General features: G+C 33.4%; 3 protein-coding genes across 5 annotated transcripts; all 3 read right to left on the bottom strand.

The window, feature by feature from the left end:
- Positions 1-4,382: 4,382 nt before the first annotated feature.
- Positions 4,383-6,895, bottom strand: LOC140806044 (uncharacterized). Of its 2 annotated transcripts, none has more exons than XM_073162482.1 (4): positions 6,808-6,895; positions 6,456-6,573; positions 5,921-5,993; positions 4,383-4,560 (listed from the first exon to the last, which is right to left on the bottom strand). In XM_073162482.1, the coding sequence occupies exons 2-4, from the start codon at positions 6,538-6,540 to the stop codon at positions 4,509-4,511; spliced, it is 210 nt and encodes a 69-aa protein (XP_073018583.1). In that variant the 5' UTR covers positions 6,541-6,573; positions 6,808-6,895; the 3' UTR covers positions 4,383-4,508. The 2 variants fall into 2 exon arrangements, with proteins under 2 accessions (XP_073018583.1, XP_073018582.1); XM_073162481.1 differs by having other exon boundaries at positions 6,456-6,580; positions 6,808-6,883.
- Positions 6,896-12,511: 5,616 nt separating this feature from the next.
- LOC140805131 (transcription repressor OFP7-like) lies at positions 12,512-13,555 on the bottom strand. The gene has a single exon (XM_073161331.1). The coding sequence runs from the start codon at positions 13,553-13,555 to the stop codon at positions 12,587-12,589; it is 969 nt and encodes a 322-aa protein (XP_073017432.1). The 3' UTR covers positions 12,512-12,586.
- A 2,928-nt stretch (positions 13,556-16,483) lies between these two features.
- LOC140806043 (uncharacterized) lies at positions 16,484-19,327 on the bottom strand. 2 transcript variants are annotated; one of them, XM_073162478.1, is made up of 3 exons: positions 18,839-19,321; positions 18,519-18,743; positions 16,484-16,848 (listed from the first exon to the last, which is right to left on the bottom strand). In XM_073162478.1, the coding sequence occupies exons 1-3, from the start codon at positions 19,109-19,111 to the stop codon at positions 16,789-16,791; spliced, it is 558 nt and encodes a 185-aa protein (XP_073018579.1). In that variant the 5' UTR covers positions 19,112-19,321; the 3' UTR covers positions 16,484-16,788. The 2 variants fall into 2 exon arrangements, with proteins under 2 accessions (XP_073018579.1, XP_073018580.1); XM_073162479.1 differs by lacking the exon at positions 16,484-16,848 and adding an exon at positions 16,866-17,978 and having other exon boundaries at positions 18,839-19,327.
- Positions 19,328-20,688: the final 1,361 nt, after the last annotated feature.

Raw genomic sequence — 20,688 nt, 5'->3', positions numbered from 1 at the left:
TATTTTATTAATGTTTGTAAGACAACTTTAATTAAAATATATATATATATATATATATATATATATATATATATATGGTCTAATCTATTATTAAATTTTAATCTTTAATTTAACATTAAAAATCAATTTGCGTCGAGTTAAATATTATGTCCTTTGTCTTGTGATCCATATGGCACCATGTAATTTAATGTCAACATCACACTAAGAATAGTAATGGGTAATAACACATTTTAGGTTTAAAAGTATTTTGATTTTACAAAATTTTTATTATATCATTTTACGGATCAATTTAATGTAATGAATGTCTTATTCAACCTGATCATGAAAAAATTATTTTGAAATTCTATATCTTAATGGATAGATAAATAAATAAATAAAAATATGTACGAGTTAAACATTATAAAGAAATATAAAGATAACTGACAGAGTTAGTTAAAAGAAATATAGAAAATATTTTGATGGTGTGAGAGAAAAGTTATTTGTGAGTTAATGAATTGAATTAGAGTGAGTCTCATGTGAGACCGTCTCACGGGTCATAATCCGTGAGACGGGTCAACCCTACCCATATTCACAATAAAAAATAATACTCTTAGCATAAAAAGTTATACTTTTTCATGGGTGATCCAAATAAGAGATCCGTCTCACAAATACAACCTGTGAGACCGTCTCACACAAGTTTTTGCCATTGAATTATATGTATCAAATATGGGTGGGTAAATTTGAATAAATTTATAATATGATAGATCACAGAAAAATTATTATTCTAATTATATTAACTATTATATGTTTCTTATAAGATTTGTAAAGTACAAAATATGCAAATTTTGATAACCATTTTTATTCACGTAAGTTGGTTCTTCTTTTACATTCGGTCTTTCCCACATATATATCAGTATTTCATGACATCACGTCCGGAATTTTGTCACAATGTCAATACTCAAGCAAAAAAGAACGAAATGCCAAAAATTTACCGACCAACGTACAAGAACAAAAATAAATTTGAATTCTTACGGGGCCAAAACACATAATAGGCAAAGTTAAGTGGACTATTTGACTAATATCTCTGTTGGTTCCCAGCAATTCTCTTTCCAAGAACTACATTTCTTGCGACATATAAGAATCGAGAATGCGACATTGACTTTAATCCAATAGTGTTATCAAATGTTTGTTGTTATACCCAAAATTCTCTAGCCAGAGATAATAATATAACTTCAATCTTTTAAATCATACGACAATTCAAATATCAGAATTCGATCACTCTACTAGCAGAATATTACTAATTTATCAAATATTATTATAAGAAATATTCTACAATGTGTATATAATTTCAAATTACATTACATGATTTCTAACAACAATATTCCTATCATCAATTTTTTTTTTGTAAGTTTGAGGTCAGTCCAGTTGCTGTTTGTCTCATCTTTGGTGGTTTCTATGTTGTCCTGCAATGTCCTAATCCTAAATTGACTTCTCATCTTAAATAATAGAGCTTTCTAGACTTGGCTGATTCAAAAAGTCCAATGTTGCGCTCCATAAATTGTTGGATTTTTTTCAAATTTTTTAACACAGATGCAGATGGACCACTTCTCAATGCTCATACTCCAATCCAGCTTTCAATTTTTCATACATTCCAATTTGCTGTCTAGCATCTTAACACATAAATAGTGTTATCAATTATTGGAATTTTATGTTTCTGGAAAAAAAAAAATAACATTTGACTTATATCTAGTAGACCGTTTGGCTTCATAAACTTTTTTACGAATAAAAAAATGTTGACATGAATTTGAAGTCATATTTATGTCACAATAAGAGTTCAAGCTTTAAAATTTTAATTTATACATTTTAATATAAATTCAACCATGGTATTATAACCTTACCATAGATCCAATGATCATCATTATTTTAAAAATTTATTTGATATCAAATTTGGACTTCACGTTGTATACAAACAAGCCGTCGCGCATGCTAATTGATCTTTGAATTATAAAATACTAATAATAAATTAGTATATTATGCATGAGTAGGTTTCTTGTGAGACGGTCTCGCGAATATTTATCTGTGAGAGACGAGTCAACCATACCGATATTCACAATAAAAAATAATACTCTTAGCATAAAAAGTAATATTTTTTCGTGGATGACCCAAATAAGAGACATGTGAGACTGTCTTACACAAGTTTTCGTCATTATGCATTCATGAAAAACGAGAGAGATGCTTATTCATCAACGATTCATTATGTCTGCAATGACTCGGAATGCCATTGTTTAACTAATAGTCAAAATTGGTCCTACTTTTTGTCCTTTCAATAAGATATGTCAAACCGGTTGATTCGACGCTGTGCTCCCATACCATATCAAGGGCCAGGATTTCATTTCATGGGGAGGGAGAAATTAAAAAAAAAAAATGGGCCAGAAAAAATTCTGACCCTTGGAGGGGTAGCATGAAATATTCCTGTCAAACCATGTTCTTACTGGGAATAAATAATGTCACCTATATAAATAAGTCTTGAACTTTACTGGAGTGGATAATAAAGCATTTAGAACATATTTTTAAAATTTCTGAATTAATCAATGATTGACAATAACAAGCGTGCAGAAGAAAAACCAAGCATTCTGACCTTGAACCCAACATCTAATCTAAAAATCGAAAATCACCTAAAAGCTTACTGTATGATTGCATTAGACCTGCACTCCAGCACGACCTGCACTCCAGCACTGGAGACTGTTAAGATTTGGACATAACTCAACCTAAAAAATTAGTTCAAGTAAAAAGGGTTATCCAAATCTACATACACAACACACAGATAATGTATCCAACCGATATGTGATACCTTAACACACATTCTCACTCTCTGTAATAAACAACCGGAGCGTGGAGACATTACCGAGTGGCTCATCTATAGGTGGTCCAACACATAACGGTATAATCTGACTCTAATATCATATTAAGATTGAGTCTTTTACCTAACTCAATTACAAAAACTAGCTCATTGTCTGGAGCACTTCCAAGGTTGGGTCCCGCAATAAATCCATCGACATCTTTTGCTTTACCTATGTTTCATACTTAAGCTTAGTCCCTTAGTTCCAAGTGTACATTATTAGAAAAATATTACAATGGAAAATACCATAATGATCCAACTACCATCCCACACACTCCATAAAACTAACGAAAAGAATGTTAACTCCAACCCCAGGAAACTATAGGCAAACTCATAGCAACAAAATGTTAATCTGCCATATAAGAAGCATTGCAAGAGTCAGTAAGATTGCAGTCATCATCATGACTCCGAGTTCCGCAATGCCATATGCATTTCCAATCTCATAAATAGTTGAGATAATGCACAATAATATCAGGGTTAGAGCCAGCAGAAACCAATTCATGAACGGAATGTAAATTTGGCCCATGAATTTCCTTGAGGTCTGAATGATTTTTAGACGAGGAAAGCAACCAAGTGATGTGGACTGTTCGATGCAAGAAAATGTAGCTGTAGTCATAGTCCTACTAGCCATCAATGCAGCTATGTTGGTTATGAAGAAGACAGGCCAGAAATCTCCGATGTAGGACAACTAAATTACTTCTCACGTCCAGGAATGATTATATGGAACGTAAAGTTTACGAGTGGTCCAACTATGGGTAAACATGTGGTCCAACTATGCGCAGAACAAGTAGTTCAACTATGACAGTTTTAACACATAGCGGTGGAATCTGGTCTCTGATACCATGTTAAAATTGAGACTTTTAACCTAACTGAGCCCCAAAAGCTAGCTCAAAAGAAGATGATTATCCAAATCTATATATGAAACTCTCTGGAAATATATCAAATCGATATGAAACATTTTAACGGAGACATTCCGAGCATGGAGGGAGATCATAGTTCTGGATGTTGCAGAGTGTCGTGCGCGGGAGTCTGAGAACCAAGCGCAACGCTCGAGATGTTTACTATTTAGCCCGAACTTCCTGCAAGTTATTGCAATCGAAGATTATGGAATAGGCAAAATCGTGGGGTTTGAGATTTTTGGGATACAGTGCTTATGGCCCTCGAGTCCGGGGACGTTCAAAATAGAAATTTTGGTCCTTGGATCGGACGTCAAAAAATCTATTCTGGGGGCTAACAATCGACACTCGGGGGCTAATTTAGCTAAGGTCTCGGTGTTCAGGAAACAGACGAGCGAGAATTACAAGAAAAACACAAGTAATTCGAGATCAATACAATCAAAATCACGACTTTTTTTTTTTTTCTTTATTCATATTCTTAAATACAGTTCTCGAGAATCTGGGACTTATTTCTTCACAAAAAATTCGGGGGAAAGTTGATATTTTGGATGTTATAAAATAAATCTTTTGGGAAGATCTAATTCCAGTCTGGAACAAAGAACAAAAAACAAGAAGTCTATAATTTATCCCACAAAAAATATTGTTGCAGCATATAATGTCGAGAACTTCTGTTAATTAACTTACATATCAAAGGAAAGAAAAGTAAAAGATGGAATCAATCCCACACTTCATGTTCAAATTATGATCATATTTGAGGCTCCTGCGACTGGTAATGCATTTTGATAGCTGCGTGAAGAAGTTCCAAAGATACAATTAGAAGGGTAAATATACTTGGAAAGAGTTGAATAACACAAAACTATAATGGACCTAAATTTAACATGTGTGATCAAGAGGATAAACCAATAAGAAACCTAATGACAGAATAATTTTTAACTCTGATTTATTTGAAGTTTTGAACTTCACCTTTTCAATTTTTTTGTTAAATCCATATATTCGATGCCACGACTTAAATTATTGTTTTCATCAAAATTTCTACATCTAACCTTTGTTTATAAGATAAAATTGTGTGCTTTACATTGTTGACAACCAAACGTATAAGGGACATTTTTTTAATTGGCAAAAAAATGACAGGCAAAAGGAATGTAATGATATGGTGGAGATTTGAGGATAAACCATAAAATAAGCGATAAGGGTATGGGAAAAAGAGGAAAAGAAAATTGAAGCAAGCATCAAAAGGGAAAAAGAAGAAAAGAAAATTGAAGCAAGCATCATAATAGTGGTGTCACATATATAACTAATCATTTGTGATTCAAATTATTGATAATTACTATTGACTATACTGAAAAGTAAAAGCTTCGTAGCCCAATATCGATGTCTGATCAAGGAGAAACCGATGAGACTTGTCAATAAATAGAATTATGCAAGATAATTCTCTTTAATCAAAACATAGGAGGTGATTGGCAAAGTACGATACTGTGATCATAAGTAATAGGTAAAATGCACAATCCTCACACAAGGAGTTTGATGTCATATGCTGTAATAATTCCCCTAGCGCCCGTGGAGTAGTATCCGTAGCTCTAGAAACTTTTACCATAGATTCTTACCAGCATTAACAGATAGCAAATTAAACAGGAATATGATGCAATTTGGAGCAATCAATTACTTCGTTCAAAATTCTAAGACTAACTGAATTCCATGTAGTAACTATTTTACTAACCATGGCCCACACAAAAGGGGGATATCAACCCAAAAAAAGAAAAGAAATCAACTTTTTTCACCCCCATTGATTTGCCCCTCTAAACCCATCTAGTCCCCTCAGGATTATTCTGGGTTCACCTATCTTTACAAATGATAGCTAGCAATACCTCACGGCAACTTTGTTCTCCATTCTATTAGAGCAGATAAAAACACAGACAACAGATGCACAAAAACAAAAAGACATCAACAGAACAATTCAAGTGTCAACTGATCCACAACAAAGGAGATGAAAAAAATCTGATGCTTATTCGATAGTAAAACCAGCCAGTCTGTACGTTAATGCATCTGTATCATTATGTTCGTCTACTTCAAGCAACTTCTCACTGTACAGCTGATCCTTACTAATTACATTAACTCAAATCTGAAAAACATAAGAAAAACTCCATACCTTCTGTAAATCTCTGATATATGATGAGCCCCGTTTCGGCAAACAAACCACATTAACACAAGCAGCACAGCATCTGCTAACATTAAGGTTCCCAAACTACAAGAACTCAAAGTTTAGAATTGTAAAATCCGGACTGCAGCAGGGTTGGGAATGTCCACACAGAGGAACAAGCACTGAAAATCTCTCCCTCGAATAAAAAAGCATCTTAAATGTTGCATCTAATATTTTTTGCACATTAAGTTATCTATATTCCAAGATTCCAATTTATCTCCTCTTAACCTCCAGAATTCGAATGGCAGATAATTCATAAATCATTTCAAACTCATGATAACATGTTAATTATATCAAACTCCAGGTGTAAATCCATTAATTAGGACAAAGAGGCGAGTTTCCGGGATATAGGGGTGATACGAGGTAATTTGGGATTGAACGTTGAAATTTGAGAACGATTAGGTGTAAAATTTCAAAAATTAAAATAGCTGAAATCCCTAGAACCATACTTGGACAAAGAAAATGAGCGTGAATGAAAGGATACTGAAGAGTAAACGCTCCCACCAATCGAGCATGTAGAGTCCGAAGGTAACATTGTAGAGGTAGATTTTGCGCTGAACCCAATTCATCGCTTCTTTTTCCCTCAATTTGATCGTCGCTTCCTTCAAGCTCAATAAATTCAGAAACTACTGAGAAGAACAAAAGCAAACTTTGAAACGAAATCAAAATTACTGTAGATGAGATCTATTGAGCTCAACGGTTAAGATTCATTTGAACCAGTAACATCTTGCAATACATATAATTAATTTCAAAAAAAAAAAAGAAAAAAAAATGGATCTTATATATACATGAACAAATCTTAGTTATCTATACTATTAATTTTTACATAAATTAACCTGCGGATCTGCTATGGGAGGCCCTCAAATGCTGAGCGACTTTAGCCGCCTATAGATTGGCTGCCAGGAAAATAACCATTTTATAAAAAAGTGATTTTATATTTACAATCAAATTTATATAATAATTTGTACAACACAAAAAATTCAATACAAAAATTTTATTTATTAACGTCTCATGATAAATTCAATATAAAATCTCAAGATATAATAACAAAATCTCAAAATTTAATTATTGTAAATATGATATTTTGGTCGTACCTTTAGCATTATTTTTATAACATATATTCTCGTGGTAAAAATTAAAAATAATATTGTGTAATGTGTTTGAAATGTATGATACAGTTGAAATGTATGAGTAACAGTCAGTAGTCACAACTTTAGCGTTGACAGCTCGCTTTCTCGTCGTCGTACACTCAATCGAAACCGGTTCCACAGAAATTAACGAACATCAAGTATGTTTCTGCGGTTCCAAGCCTATGCCAATCGTAATTGAGGTAGAATCATCAGCCTTCGAAGGTGCTTGCAGCCGAAGCCTCAGAAATGTTAAGACTTGAACATCATGAAAGAACATTCCATAATGATTCCCAAGCCGAATTGTTGGCCTTTTCCATCTCAACAGAATCAACTGTCTTTTCTATGTCAACAACATTGGCTTTTCAGTGTCATCGATTACCAACCCGAGATTTTTCTATAAGTTTTCCCCAAGCACTCAACTGATTAGGGGCGAACAGCTTATTCATTATCCGGATCATGTCTTTCGCCAACCCTTCTGCCAAATACTTCAGCCAATCAACATCCGGTATCTTGTGCAACTTCACACTCCGCCTAAACACCAAATATCCGACAGCAAAACGCTCATGCTCGCACAAATGAAATATCACAGTCCTAAAAGATGGTGTCAGGAGCAATTTGCCTAGGAGGAACGGCAGTGGAGTGGCATAAGAGGCTGCCAAACCCACCCATATATGGTCTTCTTCCCCATTTTACCTCGTTGAAATACGAGTGTAATCGGGGTGATAAACTCCAAGGTTTGGCGCCCTACGGGTGTCGCGTAAACTAATCGAATTGAGACAAAAATCTGGTCTTACTAAATATATTCGAGCTCGACTGCTCGAGCTTAATTTGTGACTTAATTTTAAAAACTCAAAAGATTTGAACATGATTACGAGCTATCCGAACCGTTAGCTTGAAAATAAACATTAGAAAGATTCAAAATATATTTATTTAATATAAAATTATAATATGTTAATAAATTATTAGAACTCCTGATATACTTCTTAATTATAGACAAAAATACTTTGAGTTTGAGTTCGAGTTCGATTTTAAATAATTTATAATATTGGTTTGTGTAGCACCTAACAAACCATCGTTTTGAAAGAGCAAGGCCCAACAAAATTTATCCAATACCGAGTCAGCCACTCAGCGTTAACCCATAGGGTTTACATACGGTATTTTGAGTCGGACTGATTATAATTCTACTTGGGCTTGTTTTGGTGCTTGGTGAATCAATTTTTTATTATTATCAATATTATATATATTTTTATTTTATTGTTTAATATAGTATATAATTATAAAAAAATTCTTATTATCTATATTTTATTTTGTTTTTGTCTCCTTTTTAAGTCATGAAACAAACTTACCGAAATAAGTTCGTTTTTCAAGTATCCAGATGGAGTTAGATCTATATTTTCATCCCAAGCAGGACCATCTATTTTTTCCCTAATGTCTTTATGATATCTCAAAAAATCAATTTATTGACTATTTGTTCAGTATTTGTAGGATCGAGTACTGGTCGGAAGTGTTCTAAAACCCATGAAAAAGCGCAGCTTAAACATGAAGCATGAGGAAAAAGCTTCGCTTTGGACAGAATCTTGAAAAAATGGGGCAAGTTTTTGGTTGATCATATTAATAAAGTAAAAAAGCGATAAAAAAAAAAACATGAAAAAACAAGAAAAAACATAATTTATTAAAATAAATTTTAACTCTTAAATTTTATTCGAGAAAATAAATATTTGATAGTATATTTTTTAAAAAAAAAAAACCTTAAAATGTCGAAATAAATTTTTTACATATCAATTCGTTTTCCTTGTTGCGAATATGAGAAGATACTTTGATCCAACACAAAAGTTTTACTCCACACACAATTTTTGATTTTGAGACATATTTTTTATAGGTTGAAAATTTATGCATTTATTTTTAAAATTTTATGTTTATACATTATTTAACTTATTAATCAACATAAAATGATTTAAAATTATACTAAAAACACTTCTTAGAACCTTGCTAGTCGACTGATGCTAATTGATTGTATTAGTACAACTCTCGTACCAGACAAAACATCACGAATCGACCGTTCTTATAAATAGATCCAGCCATTGCATCTCAATAATATTCAAATCAAATCACTACTATTATATAAACATTGTGTCTCGAAGCGTAACTAGTATTATAATTACTTAGAATAAAAACAACTTCAATTAAAATATTTGGCCGAAGCTAAACACTAAAAACTTGTGAACCTTGATTTAAATTATAAGGTGATCTGAATATGTTTGCCTCATTCATATTGAGTGTTGATATTGTTGAGTACAAAAGAAAGGGATGCATGCATGCAGGAGTTTGTTAGCTTTAGGCAGTCATGCCATGCTCATGCTAAAAGATTTACTACGTACTCTACTGCATTAAACTTTAACAACCTTCGCACTTTATATCAAAGGTAGACATATGGATCACTTACTCCCTTGTCTCCTCTTGTCTCAACAAACTATTCACTGGTCTCTGGTCAATCACGCACGCGCGCGCACACACACACGCATATATATATATAGATACTTAGGCACTAAGCGCCGGCCGACCGCCTAGAAAATCTGTTAGGCAGCCCTAGGCGGGAAGCGGGCCTAGGCGACTAGACATTAGGTAGTTACCCATCTACCGTCTATCCCTTTTTAGAGCAGTACTTATATATGTGTGTGTGAATATAATATATTTGTTAATTTGATGTTCAATTTATTGAATCAAATTTTATTCATGTTCGAAGCCATTTTATTTTTACACTAGAGTTTTGTCTTCAATTGGGCTAGATATGGAAATAAAATATGACGCTATAAAAATTAACATGAAAAAATATATAAACAAGACATTGTCGATGTGGCAATTATTGTATACACAAATTTAATATGTTTCATCACATTCAATATGTGAGTGTCACCTCAGCGTTGAATATATAAATTGAAAAACTTTCGAAAAGATTATGATTAAATTGATACAGGAAAAAGATTTTTACGATTTTTTTGTGTTTTATTACCTCAATTTATAATATGATAATTAAATGACTCTACTTCTCTTTATTGTACTTGATTTAAAAAAAGGGAAAAAGGTCAAAATAACCATATAAGTTTGTGTATTTGTATTTTGACCAAGTATTTAAATTTTAGTTTTTGGTCATTCAAGTTAGATTATTTTTTGACTTTTTTACGGTAGTGGTGATGTAACATCGGAAAATATTGACATGGCCGACATTACTCCATAAAAAATGAACAAAAATAAAACACGACCCATTTTGCAAAACCAAAACCTATATTTGAATACTTCCAATATCAAAACACATAATAAATAAACTTTATTATAACTGAGGGCGTTTGAGGTGGTGCATTTCTAAGTCACTGAGGAACCAAGTCTATCCATTCTGTATCTCACAATTGCTTCCGATTTCTTTGATTTTCTGATCTCATTGTGGAAGTACCAGTCGATTCCATTCATTTTCTACTCCGCCCCCACTGGACTACAGTCGTAGACCATATACAGCAGCTCCGGAAACAACTAAACTATTTATTGTTTCACATAGACTCCCTTTCATTCGCTCGAGATATCAAAATGACAACTTACCAAGAGATTCTACCCTTATTCTCAGGAATAAATGCTATCTTGCTTTTTGTTCCAGGAGGAATAGCTTCTCATCTTGTAGCGGGCACATTGGGAATATTATCGACTCATGAATAGAGCCAAAAATCAATTGAATTCATGTATGAGCCATCCATAAGGAAATTCTCTTAGTAAAGGTAATATAAGTTGTGAACTTTTGTACACTGACACCAACATTGGCGAGCTTGACTCCTCTTTACTTGGTGAATTGTAGGCTGCAAAATAAACTCCCACTTATTCTTTTGTGGTATAGGTAGGTGTGGGTCGCCGCCTGATAGAGGTAGAAGCGGGGGCCACACATTAAACCGGATACCCGAAAGCCTTACCAACTACGTTTACGTTATTTCTACTCGTACGAGAGGTTGAATTGATGACCAGTAACGATCAAGTTCGACACACAATCTTATGGGGCGAATCTCATTCTTGTGAAGTAGAAAAGACCATCAAAAAATTGATTCATAAAACTGTCTCACTTGAATTTTTGTGATAAGGTAAATAATTTTAGTATTTATGAAAGGTAAAAGAATCTCTGGTAGCTAGGGATGATAATGGGCTGAGGGTCGGGGCAAGTTTGCCATCACCATCCCCGCACACGATTTATATCTCCGCCCCCATCCCCAACCCCGCGGGGTTGGGGATCCCCGCCCCCATCCTTGTCCCCGCTTGAATTTCTTTTTTTTAATGAAATTTTAGGTATTTATTGAATTGACACAAAAAATTTTTAATTTGACTTAAAAAATATTGATACAAAATTCAATGACATACATAAAACTTGCATAATATTAATAATCTATAGTCAATATTTTTTTAAAAAAATTCATAGTTCCAATATAAAAATAAAAGATCAAACTCGTTAGCATTATATATATATATATATATATATATATATATATATATATATATATATATATATATATATATATAATTCGGGGATATATATATACCTTTGTATGGAGAGGGTTTGGTATGGGGATAGAATTCTCAAACCCGTCCCAATATATTTCGGGGATTTTAAAAATCCTGGAACCCGAAACCAAATCAATTAACTTTTTCTCGAACCCGTCTTGTTTCGAGTTTTTCCTCGCAGGACATTGAACCCGTGGGAAAATTGCCATCCTTACTTGTAGCGTTAGCCGTTAGGATTGGGCAAATCTTTGCCATTTCTAGCAAACCTCCCATCGATTTCACAGCACGATACAAATTTTAAAAATATAACGAAGCAAAGCTTAAAATTAGACTAGTTATTAGGAGAAAAAAAATTGAAATATATGGACAAGAAAACTAATTCAATATTATATAATAGTAAATTGTAAATTTCTTAAACGTTTTATTTATATAACAAATTTCACCAAATCCATTCCAAATTATTTATCATATTAGACCACACATAATGTCAAAGAATAAAATTTTCTTCGGTATATGGAATGCATACGTAAAAATGATATCCTGAATTGTAAACTCAAGGCAACGCTTGGTGTAATGAAAAAACATAGATTCATTATTTATCATCGTTGTTTTGTTCGATGTTTGATTCAAATGTTATAAATGATTAATGATAAGTACTGTTATCTTATTTAAATATATTGATTTATCGTCGTTATATCATATATCAATCATGTTTAGTACCCGAAGCAAACGTGTATAAATGATATGATTATATGATTAAGTTTTAACCAAGCTCAACAAAGTTGAACGAAAGGACATATTAATAAACAATAATATTACATTTGAGATGAATATATTAATTATATGTGATTATATATACTTAGTCATAGATGCTAAAACAAGATGAGAATATATGAACGACTAAAATTTAATCTTCTGGTGATTAATTAAAAGACTTAAATCTGAAATGAAACTAGTCGGAGACGACCACCGGCGAAAACTTTTGAACCTCTGCAGAGAAAATGGCATCACAAAAAGCTTGAATGATGATTACATGGTAATGTCGGGAATTCAGCGACAGGAAACACTGCAACAGCTGCTCCAAATCTTTGTGCTCGAACATCTGCTTTTCCACTATCATGTCTATCATTGAATTCTTGAAATCCTCGTATGGATTATCGGACCTCTTCACGATCGCGAAACTTTCCTTGATTTTTCCGTCGATGTTGCACGGTGTAAGCTTCATGAACATGGACAGCCTCGCCGGAATCTCATCCTCTGGTGCCGCCGGGTTGAAGACTCGATGTTTAGTAGGTTTGGAGAGTTTCCTGTTGTACTGAGGCGGATTTGTAGTTGAGTTTTGGGTCTTCCCGATGGGATTTAATGGGACATCGAAGTTGAATTCGGAGGAAGAGTCGGTGGACAGAGTTAAGGAGGAGGTAACGAGAGTTTCTGTTTCCTCGTTTCCGCCGCCGCCGCCGCCGCCGCCGCCGCGTTCGCAGCTGAACCACATACTATCACCTGAAGAGGTGCTCTCGCGAAGCCTGCAGGGGACGTTCCTCTTGTTCCTCTTCGCGCGTCTTTTCTTCTTCTTCGCATACTTAAGTTCTTCTTCGGAGTCGCCGCAGGAGGCGGATGAATTGTACATTTTCTGGCGCGGTGTGGATTCTCGGCAGACGTTAGCGACCACCTGTCGTTTCTCTTCCTTCTCCCACTTAAACTGCTCCGGGTAACTCGCTACAACAATCTCTTTCTCCAAAGCTTTCGTACGTTCAGATAAACCACCGGCGGAGGGGCTGTGGTGGCGGTTTGTGTGTTTGGAGTTGGCCGGGGAAAATGAACGGACAGGATCTTGTGGGAGATCGGAAGGGTGTTTCGAACGGCATGATTGCAAAGTGACGGCGATTGCTTTGCAGATCCTAAGCTTGAATCGTTTCGCCATTGATGTTTGGAGACTGTAAACGAAGAAGGTGACACTGCGTTTATATAGACCGACAGGGAGACGAGAAAACACTTTCTTGGTTTTTTTCACTTTTAATTTTTTTTTAAGTACATTTCATAGTACAATTTAGAGGGTCAATTATTTTATTTTTTAAAAATAGTTGATTAAATTTATTTTATTATTTTATAAATTTCTCTTACAATTTTTGACTCTAATAATAATATCAATAACTCTTAGGATGTTTACATCTGATTTATTTATATTGTAATACAAAATAGATATATTTTAAATAACGTCATTATTGAGCGAACTTGAAATCTATAATAATTGAGATAAAATATTATATGTACATGTGAGACGTTTAGAATCATCAACACGCTTATAATTTAATCTATTTATGTGGAGTGGTTGAATCTTTCGTTGTGTTTCGGCTTTTTAACAATATATTCGTTGTTAAACGAAGTATTTGAAGTTAAAAACAAAGACGTTATAAACTAGTCGTTATAATAAAAATAAATGAAAATTAGCCGTTGTAAACAATTTATGATGTTTGCTTCCATCGGAATTTAGATATAGTCATTTGAAATTTCATGATTTCCAATTTATTTTCATTTTCGAATAAGTTGAGAGAAAAATCAAATCCATCTACTTATGTACACTATAATTATACATACCAAAACGAATTTCAAATTACTCTAACATTATAATATTTGAAAGTAATCGTGATTACTATAATTGAGAAGTAAATAAGTAGAGAGATGTACTTAAATTTCTTTTGTATAAGTCATTTAATCAACGAAATACATTTATATCATGGATTTCAAATCATTTCATCCAAACACAATACTAAATAAATTCACTTTGAAAAAGAAAACGATAAACAAAATCTATACAACGAAAATTAAAGATAGAGTAGATTCATCAAAATGCTGAGTGAAAATTACACTCCCCTATATTCTATCGAAACATATTAAAATTTTAACATATGCTGCAAGCTAATAAAATTTTGACTCATTCAAAATGTTTGGAAATTTTTCGTGTGAAAAACACTCACATTTTTTTTTTACTCAATAGTATACTCACTTATCAATCAAAATCATACATGAATTTATAGAACGGGCATATAATAAATAAATGCAAACGGGCTTATAATAAATAAGTGGAAAAAAATTATATTTCCAAAAATGAAAATTATGTAATTAACACAATAAAAAGATAATATCATGCCTAAGAAACGATATCTTGCGTAGAATAAGTATCTTGTGAGACGGTCTCATGAATCTTTATATGTGAGACGGGTCAACCCTACTGATATTCACAATAAAAAGTAATATATTTAGCATAAAAAATAATATTTTTTCATGGATGGCTCAAATAAGAGATTCGTCTCACAAAATACGATCCGTGATTCCATCTCACACAAGTTTTTACCTCTTACGTAATATGAAATTGACAGGCAAAATAAACTAATTGCCCCTCATGTCAAACGAGAACAATATTTTTATTATGAAAATATCATTTATGCCGATTCGATTTTTTTTTTACTTTTACTCTCATATATAAATTTATGTATTAATGTTTAAGTTGTAGAATTATGCTCGTGTATCCATAAAGAAATCTATTTAGCTGTGAAAACGATGAGTGACAAATTTGCTCAAGAAAATGTCGATAAAAAAAATCAAATTCACGATCATTAGTCAAGCGAACACCATTAAACAATACTTCTTAATCGATGACATACTCAACTTATTCACATAATTAATCGGAAACATTTTCATTTCTTTCAACTTTTTATAATCATTTCTTTCAAATTGAAGAAACTTTTTATATATTATGTGGTTCCATAAGTATATATGTTTCCTCGTAAACAATTGGAACTACAATAATAAATTAAACTAACCGTTAATATACATTTAAAATCTATTTGAATCTAGTATTTTGTTTAATTATAAAACAATTCTCGGGATAATTGCACCAGTCCCCAATGAAAATTTAAAAAGATATAAAAACCCTTATAAATATTAATAGAATAATATACCCTCTATTTTAAAGACAAAAACTTGTGTGAGACGATCTCACGAGTCTTATTTGTGAGACAGATATCTTATTTGAGTTATTCATGAAAAAATATTACTTTTTATGATAAAAGTATTACTTTTTATTGTTAATATCGGTAGGGTTGACCAGTCTCACAAGACCTACTCATTTTTAAAAATCAAGCACATTAACCTAATTTGTAAGGGTTTTATGTTGATCACTCATGTGGAGTGATCCGAGCCGCTCATTGCCCGTGCAGGCACTGCCTGCACGGGTAGGGTGAAACAAACCCTAAAAAGTAAAGCTCGCTTACACGTTCTCAAGGCTCTAATAATGGAGTGATTCTCATGTGAGACCGTCTCACGGATATTAATCTGTGAGACAGGTCAATCATATCCACATTCACAATAAAAAGTAATAATCTAAGCATAAAAAATTATATTTTTTTATGAATGACCCAAATAAGAGATCATTCTCACAAATTCGACCCGTGAGACAGTCTCACACAAGTTTTTGCCCTAATAATGGGAGTATGGGACCACAGCAAGATTTTCAAAAATTCATTAAGATCAGTTGATCAATACAATCTAAATAATTTTATATTAAATGATCGACCACCCTATATAATATGAGATTAATTATTTTATATTGAAATTTTAACAATTTGTGTATGAAATAACTCCCCCCAAACCAAGACACCTTGCCCATTATCTTATCTATGTCTAATGTACTTCTACCATTAGCCATTTTTGTAAATGGTAAGTCTTTCCCATTTCAAATTTCCCCAATTTCATTCCTCAAATAAAGACATGGGATCCCACCCTTATATGTAAATAAGCTCATTGCGCAGGCTAAACTCGACTGCGATGAGCAGAACAGTATTCGCCACAATAAAATAATTATTATGATACTATAATCACCGGAGTGAAAGAATGGAAACAAAACTTTTACATGAATCAAAAGAATGATGGGTTGTTTGCTCTTCAACCATATAGCAACACGGTGATTGCAAAAATGATCAAAAGGAAAAAACACAAAACAACGCCTAACTAAAAGAAAAACTATCTGTGTTAAATAATCATGAGAACTAAGAAGCATATTTCCTCGAATTAGGCATGTAACAGACTGTGTTGAACAAGGCTCATTGTATATGCAAAGAAACAACTATAGGGCTCTGATGTTCCATGTTTTTCAAGTCATGATTTACTTCCTGCAGATGTGTGCTCACCTTCCTTTCGATTCAAATTTCGCAATTTCTGAAAATACACAGAGAAATGGTCTATGTAAATGATCAGAAAAGGAGAGTGGATAGAAAGTACGTGTAATGAATATTGAAACAGCGTATCTACAAAAATTTTGTAATCACATTTTACCACATATTCTTTCCAGGTATCATAAACTGCTGAAGTAGCTGGTAATGAAATGATTTTTACAGCAAAGCAACTGCTAAAATATTTCGCATATATTTGTGTGGTGAAGAGTACTCGGACCTTGAGCAACAATCAAAACTCACCATCAAGCATTATGAAAGAAAGGTTCTCTCTTAATGAAAGCTAGAAAATATTGTGATCTCGTTGCTCAGTGGTAGTAGTTTGGTGGATTTGTAGTTTTCAATGCCATTAAAGAGATAAAGGTGAGTTGCCAGGTCATTATCATTCCTTGTATGTCAAGCGTCAGGTTTCTCCAATTGCGGTACTTGTTGTCTTTGTAGATGATAAATGGAAATGATGAAGCTTCTATTACAGAGTTGGAGTGTTATTACATTCCCACTTTCGAATAAAAAATCTTGGACCTGTTAAGTATCTTTTGGGTATAGAAAGTTAGAAACTGTTAGGTCCAGAGTAGCCATTTGTCTGAACCAAGAAAGACACCATTAGCTTGTTCCGCAATCTGGGGCCTTAGGTGCAGCTCTGTTTATGCTGGCAAAGGGTTCTACTAGTATCGACGGTACAAGCCAATTGTCGATCTGGCCACATGGCCAGATTTTGAACATATGAGGCCGGCAAAAGGGCAATAACAATCTGCCAGCCCAAATTTTCCGGTTAGGTGCCAAGTCATTGGCATACCAGTAGAGTAGAATTTAAGGTTTGACACTCAGCACTATGAAGAATACAATCAGATCAAAAGTTACCATGTAAACTCTAGATAACATTGAAAGAGAGGAAAAAATGTTCCATCATTATGCACTGATATTATGCCATATACGGTAAAAGATGAAGTTGCCGCCTCATATGTCGGCTTTCATCCTTTTCCCACATAAAGTTTGAAAGACGAAAGCTTAAGTTGCACCTTATACATTGAGCTGGCAAAGTAGACACAGGGATGTATATGATATAACGATGTGGAGCTTTCCATCCCAATTTTGAGCCATACCAGTTTAACACATCTATGGCCAGTAAAAGAAAGTTGGAGACATCAGAGATGACACTGTAGTGTTCTTCCAGGTTAGGCGAGCTATGGCTGTTAAAATCAATATTTGGAACTTACTCGTCAGCCCTTGGTAAGTTCTTAGTCATAAGATAGGCAATCGATTTCCTTAAAAACACTCACCAACTCATAATCCTAACAAAACAACATGCAGTCAAATACTCATAGACAAACCCATGGTTCCTCGAGGTAACATCAAGGTCATGATAGAGTAATCGATGAACAACAACCGGTTTGCATACAGTAGTAAAGCCCCCTGTATCTCGCTCTTCCCCCACAATCAGGCATATCAATATTGAACCTTAGGATGCTGCTAAGGGCGCCTAAATAAGTAGCTGATATTGGTAAACTTTATAATCAAGTTCAATAAATGTAAACCTGCATTTCGCAAACACCTTCGTGTTTGATTTTATGCTAGCCAGCCATAGTTTAGACTTTAGATCAGCCATTCCAAAAACACCCAAAGTAAATTAAAACCAAGCTAAGGAAATTAACTGACCAAAGATATAGAAGATTCCAGAGGAGGAGGGTCAAGCTTGATGTAGAGCGCCGACATCCTGGCGATCTCCGAGACGGCAGCCTGTCGAACTTCAGGAACCTCGCTGGTCAAATCCTCGTAAGCGGCCACAAAGGCCTCTTGCCAAAACCCAGCCAATCTGATGCGTTGGCTGTTGGTGTACTCATCCCACATGCGATTCACCATTTTCTCCCTCTCCTCCAAATCCTAACACAGGAACAAATCAAGAACCACATTCAATTATAAAACCCTCAATCACAGTAAAGGCATTTACAAACACACGAAACGGAAATAAACAATACAAGGACGTCGAGATCATCAGTGGAAGGGAAATGGTAGTCATCGGCGACATGATTGAGATTCCCAGCGGACCATCGGAGAGTGACGGTACCGGTGACCATTGACCACAATGCGAGCAACAATATCGCTGCTAGAGCCCAAAACTTGTACCGTCCACGGCCGAAAAATCCGGCGGAATTCGGCGGATGGTCCTGCTTCGGAATCCCGGAGGACGATGACGATACAATCGATGAAGATGTCGGCGTTGAAATTGGTAGCGCGTCATCATCCCTCATATCTTCCCGATCAAATCCAAAAAAAAGGGGTCCGCGAAAAAGATCACGAATGCAGAAAATCGAAATTCATGCGAAGATCATTGGATTTTGATACATTGATTTCTGGAATTGGTAAGTATCGATCTTGAGTTTCCGGGAGTGGAGTGGATTATAGTGGGCCAACGCCATGAAAATGGATATTTTTCATTGAATTCGATTTCGACATTTGGGCCACTTGAAGTTACCCGATTAAGACATTATTCTTGCCACCGGGGCCCTAAAAAATGTATCAACTATCACAGAACCCTTTTTATAATAATAATAATAATAATAATAATAATAATAATAATAATAATAATAATAATAATAATGGTTTTTTCAAAAAAAAAAAATTTATTTTTGCATTTAAATCATAATTTACAAATAATATTTGGCATGCTAACAATAGATTAATTTTATAGACTCAATTTTTCAAAATTACTACTCCTTCTGTCCAATATATAGGTACATTTCTATTTTCACACAAATTTAAAAAAATAATTGAAAAATACAATTTCACAATAAAAATTTACATTTCACCTTTATTACATGAGTGTTTTTAATAGGATATAAAAATTGTTAGAAATAACTACATAAAAAAATTACGGTATTAATTCTTTTTCCTCCATAATATTGATATGACATGATGCTATGTAGTGCATAATCGATGTCACGTCAGTATTTTGACCAGAAAAAAAAAAAATATATATATATATATATATATATATATATATATATATATATATATATATACTGAATTAAGAATTGAAATTTGACGAGTTAAAAGACAAAAATCACAATTACACAAAGTTTGAAAAATGAGTACATAAATATTTAAATTAACACACGCTTACTCATTCAATGATATATCCAGTCGCTATAATTGGATTGCATTGTCAAATGTTAAAAGATTCAAATATGGTATAAATTCATAATCACTAACATACAAATCACATTCTTTCAAAAGTGAGCAAGATAAATAAAAACTATAAAATTAGAATTTTTTCCACTCTACCGGACCACCTACTTGCCTCCACTCTTATTTATATACTCATGATTATTTGTAAAAAAATATGCTAGAAATAATTAAATTTATATACTAGTTTTTATTTAATAAAATATACGAGGAAAAGTGTCCAAAAAGGTTTTTATTTACTTATTTCGATCACTTTTTAAAGATTAAAATCAATATGAGACCACCTTTTAGATTTTTATTAGATTATGAAGACCCTGACGTAAAATCCGATATTAAAAAATACACAAAATCGATTTTTTTTTTCCAAGTGATTACATAACCATATTTTAAAAAAAAAAAAATTGCTTAACACTCCCTTAGAATATATGATACATCGAAGGAGGCTATAAAAGGAAGAGAAGGAAACGAAATAACGAAGCTGCCGGAGATGATCGACAGATTATATAGTTCACTATAAATAACACATTAAATAAATAAATGTTCTTCTCTTCCTTTGTAGCTCCTTTGATGCATCAATGTAAATCGAAATTGGAGGTTCAAGAGCAAATACATGACCATTTGAAAATACCATAACCATGCCCAA

The sequence above is a fragment of the Primulina eburnea genome, chromosome 11 (genome assembly GCF_022965805.1).
Source record: "Primulina eburnea isolate SZY01 chromosome 11, ASM2296580v1, whole genome shotgun sequence".
Classification (NCBI taxonomy): domain Eukaryota; kingdom Viridiplantae; phylum Streptophyta; class Magnoliopsida; order Lamiales; family Gesneriaceae; genus Primulina; species Primulina eburnea.
The sequence above is the reverse complement of the archived record's forward strand: the minus strand, read 5'-3'. Positions and strand labels throughout refer to the sequence as shown.

Bases quoted from the DNA above. Each gene is read 5' to 3' on its own strand.
- LOC140806044 (XM_073162482.1), bottom strand. From the start codon at position 6,540: ATGAATTGGGTTCAGCGCAAAATCTACCTCTACAATGTTACCTTCGGA. The intron at 5,994-6,455 runs GTATCCTTTCAT...TAATGTTAGCAG, and splicing joins GTGGGAGCGTTTACTCTTCA to ATGCTGTGCTGCTTGTGTTA. The intron at 4,561-5,920 runs GTATGGAGTTTT...TTCTTCACGCAG, and splicing joins ATATCAGAGATTTACAGAAG to CTATCAAAATGCATTACCAG.
- LOC140805131 (XM_073161331.1), bottom strand. From the start codon at position 13,555: ATGGCGAAACGATTCAAGCTTAGGATCTGCAAAGCAATCGCCGTCACT.
- LOC140806043 (XM_073162478.1), bottom strand. From the start codon at position 19,111: ATGAGGGATGATGACGCGCTACCAATTTCAACGCCGACATCTTCATCG. The intron at 18,744-18,838 runs GTATTGTTTATT...TTCCTGTGTTAG, and splicing joins CTGATGATCTCGACGTCCTT to GATTTGGAGGAGAGGGAGAA. The intron at 16,849-18,518 runs GTCAGTTAATTT...GTGTATTTTCAG, and splicing joins TGGAATCTTCTATATCTTTG to AAATTGCGAAATTTGAATCG.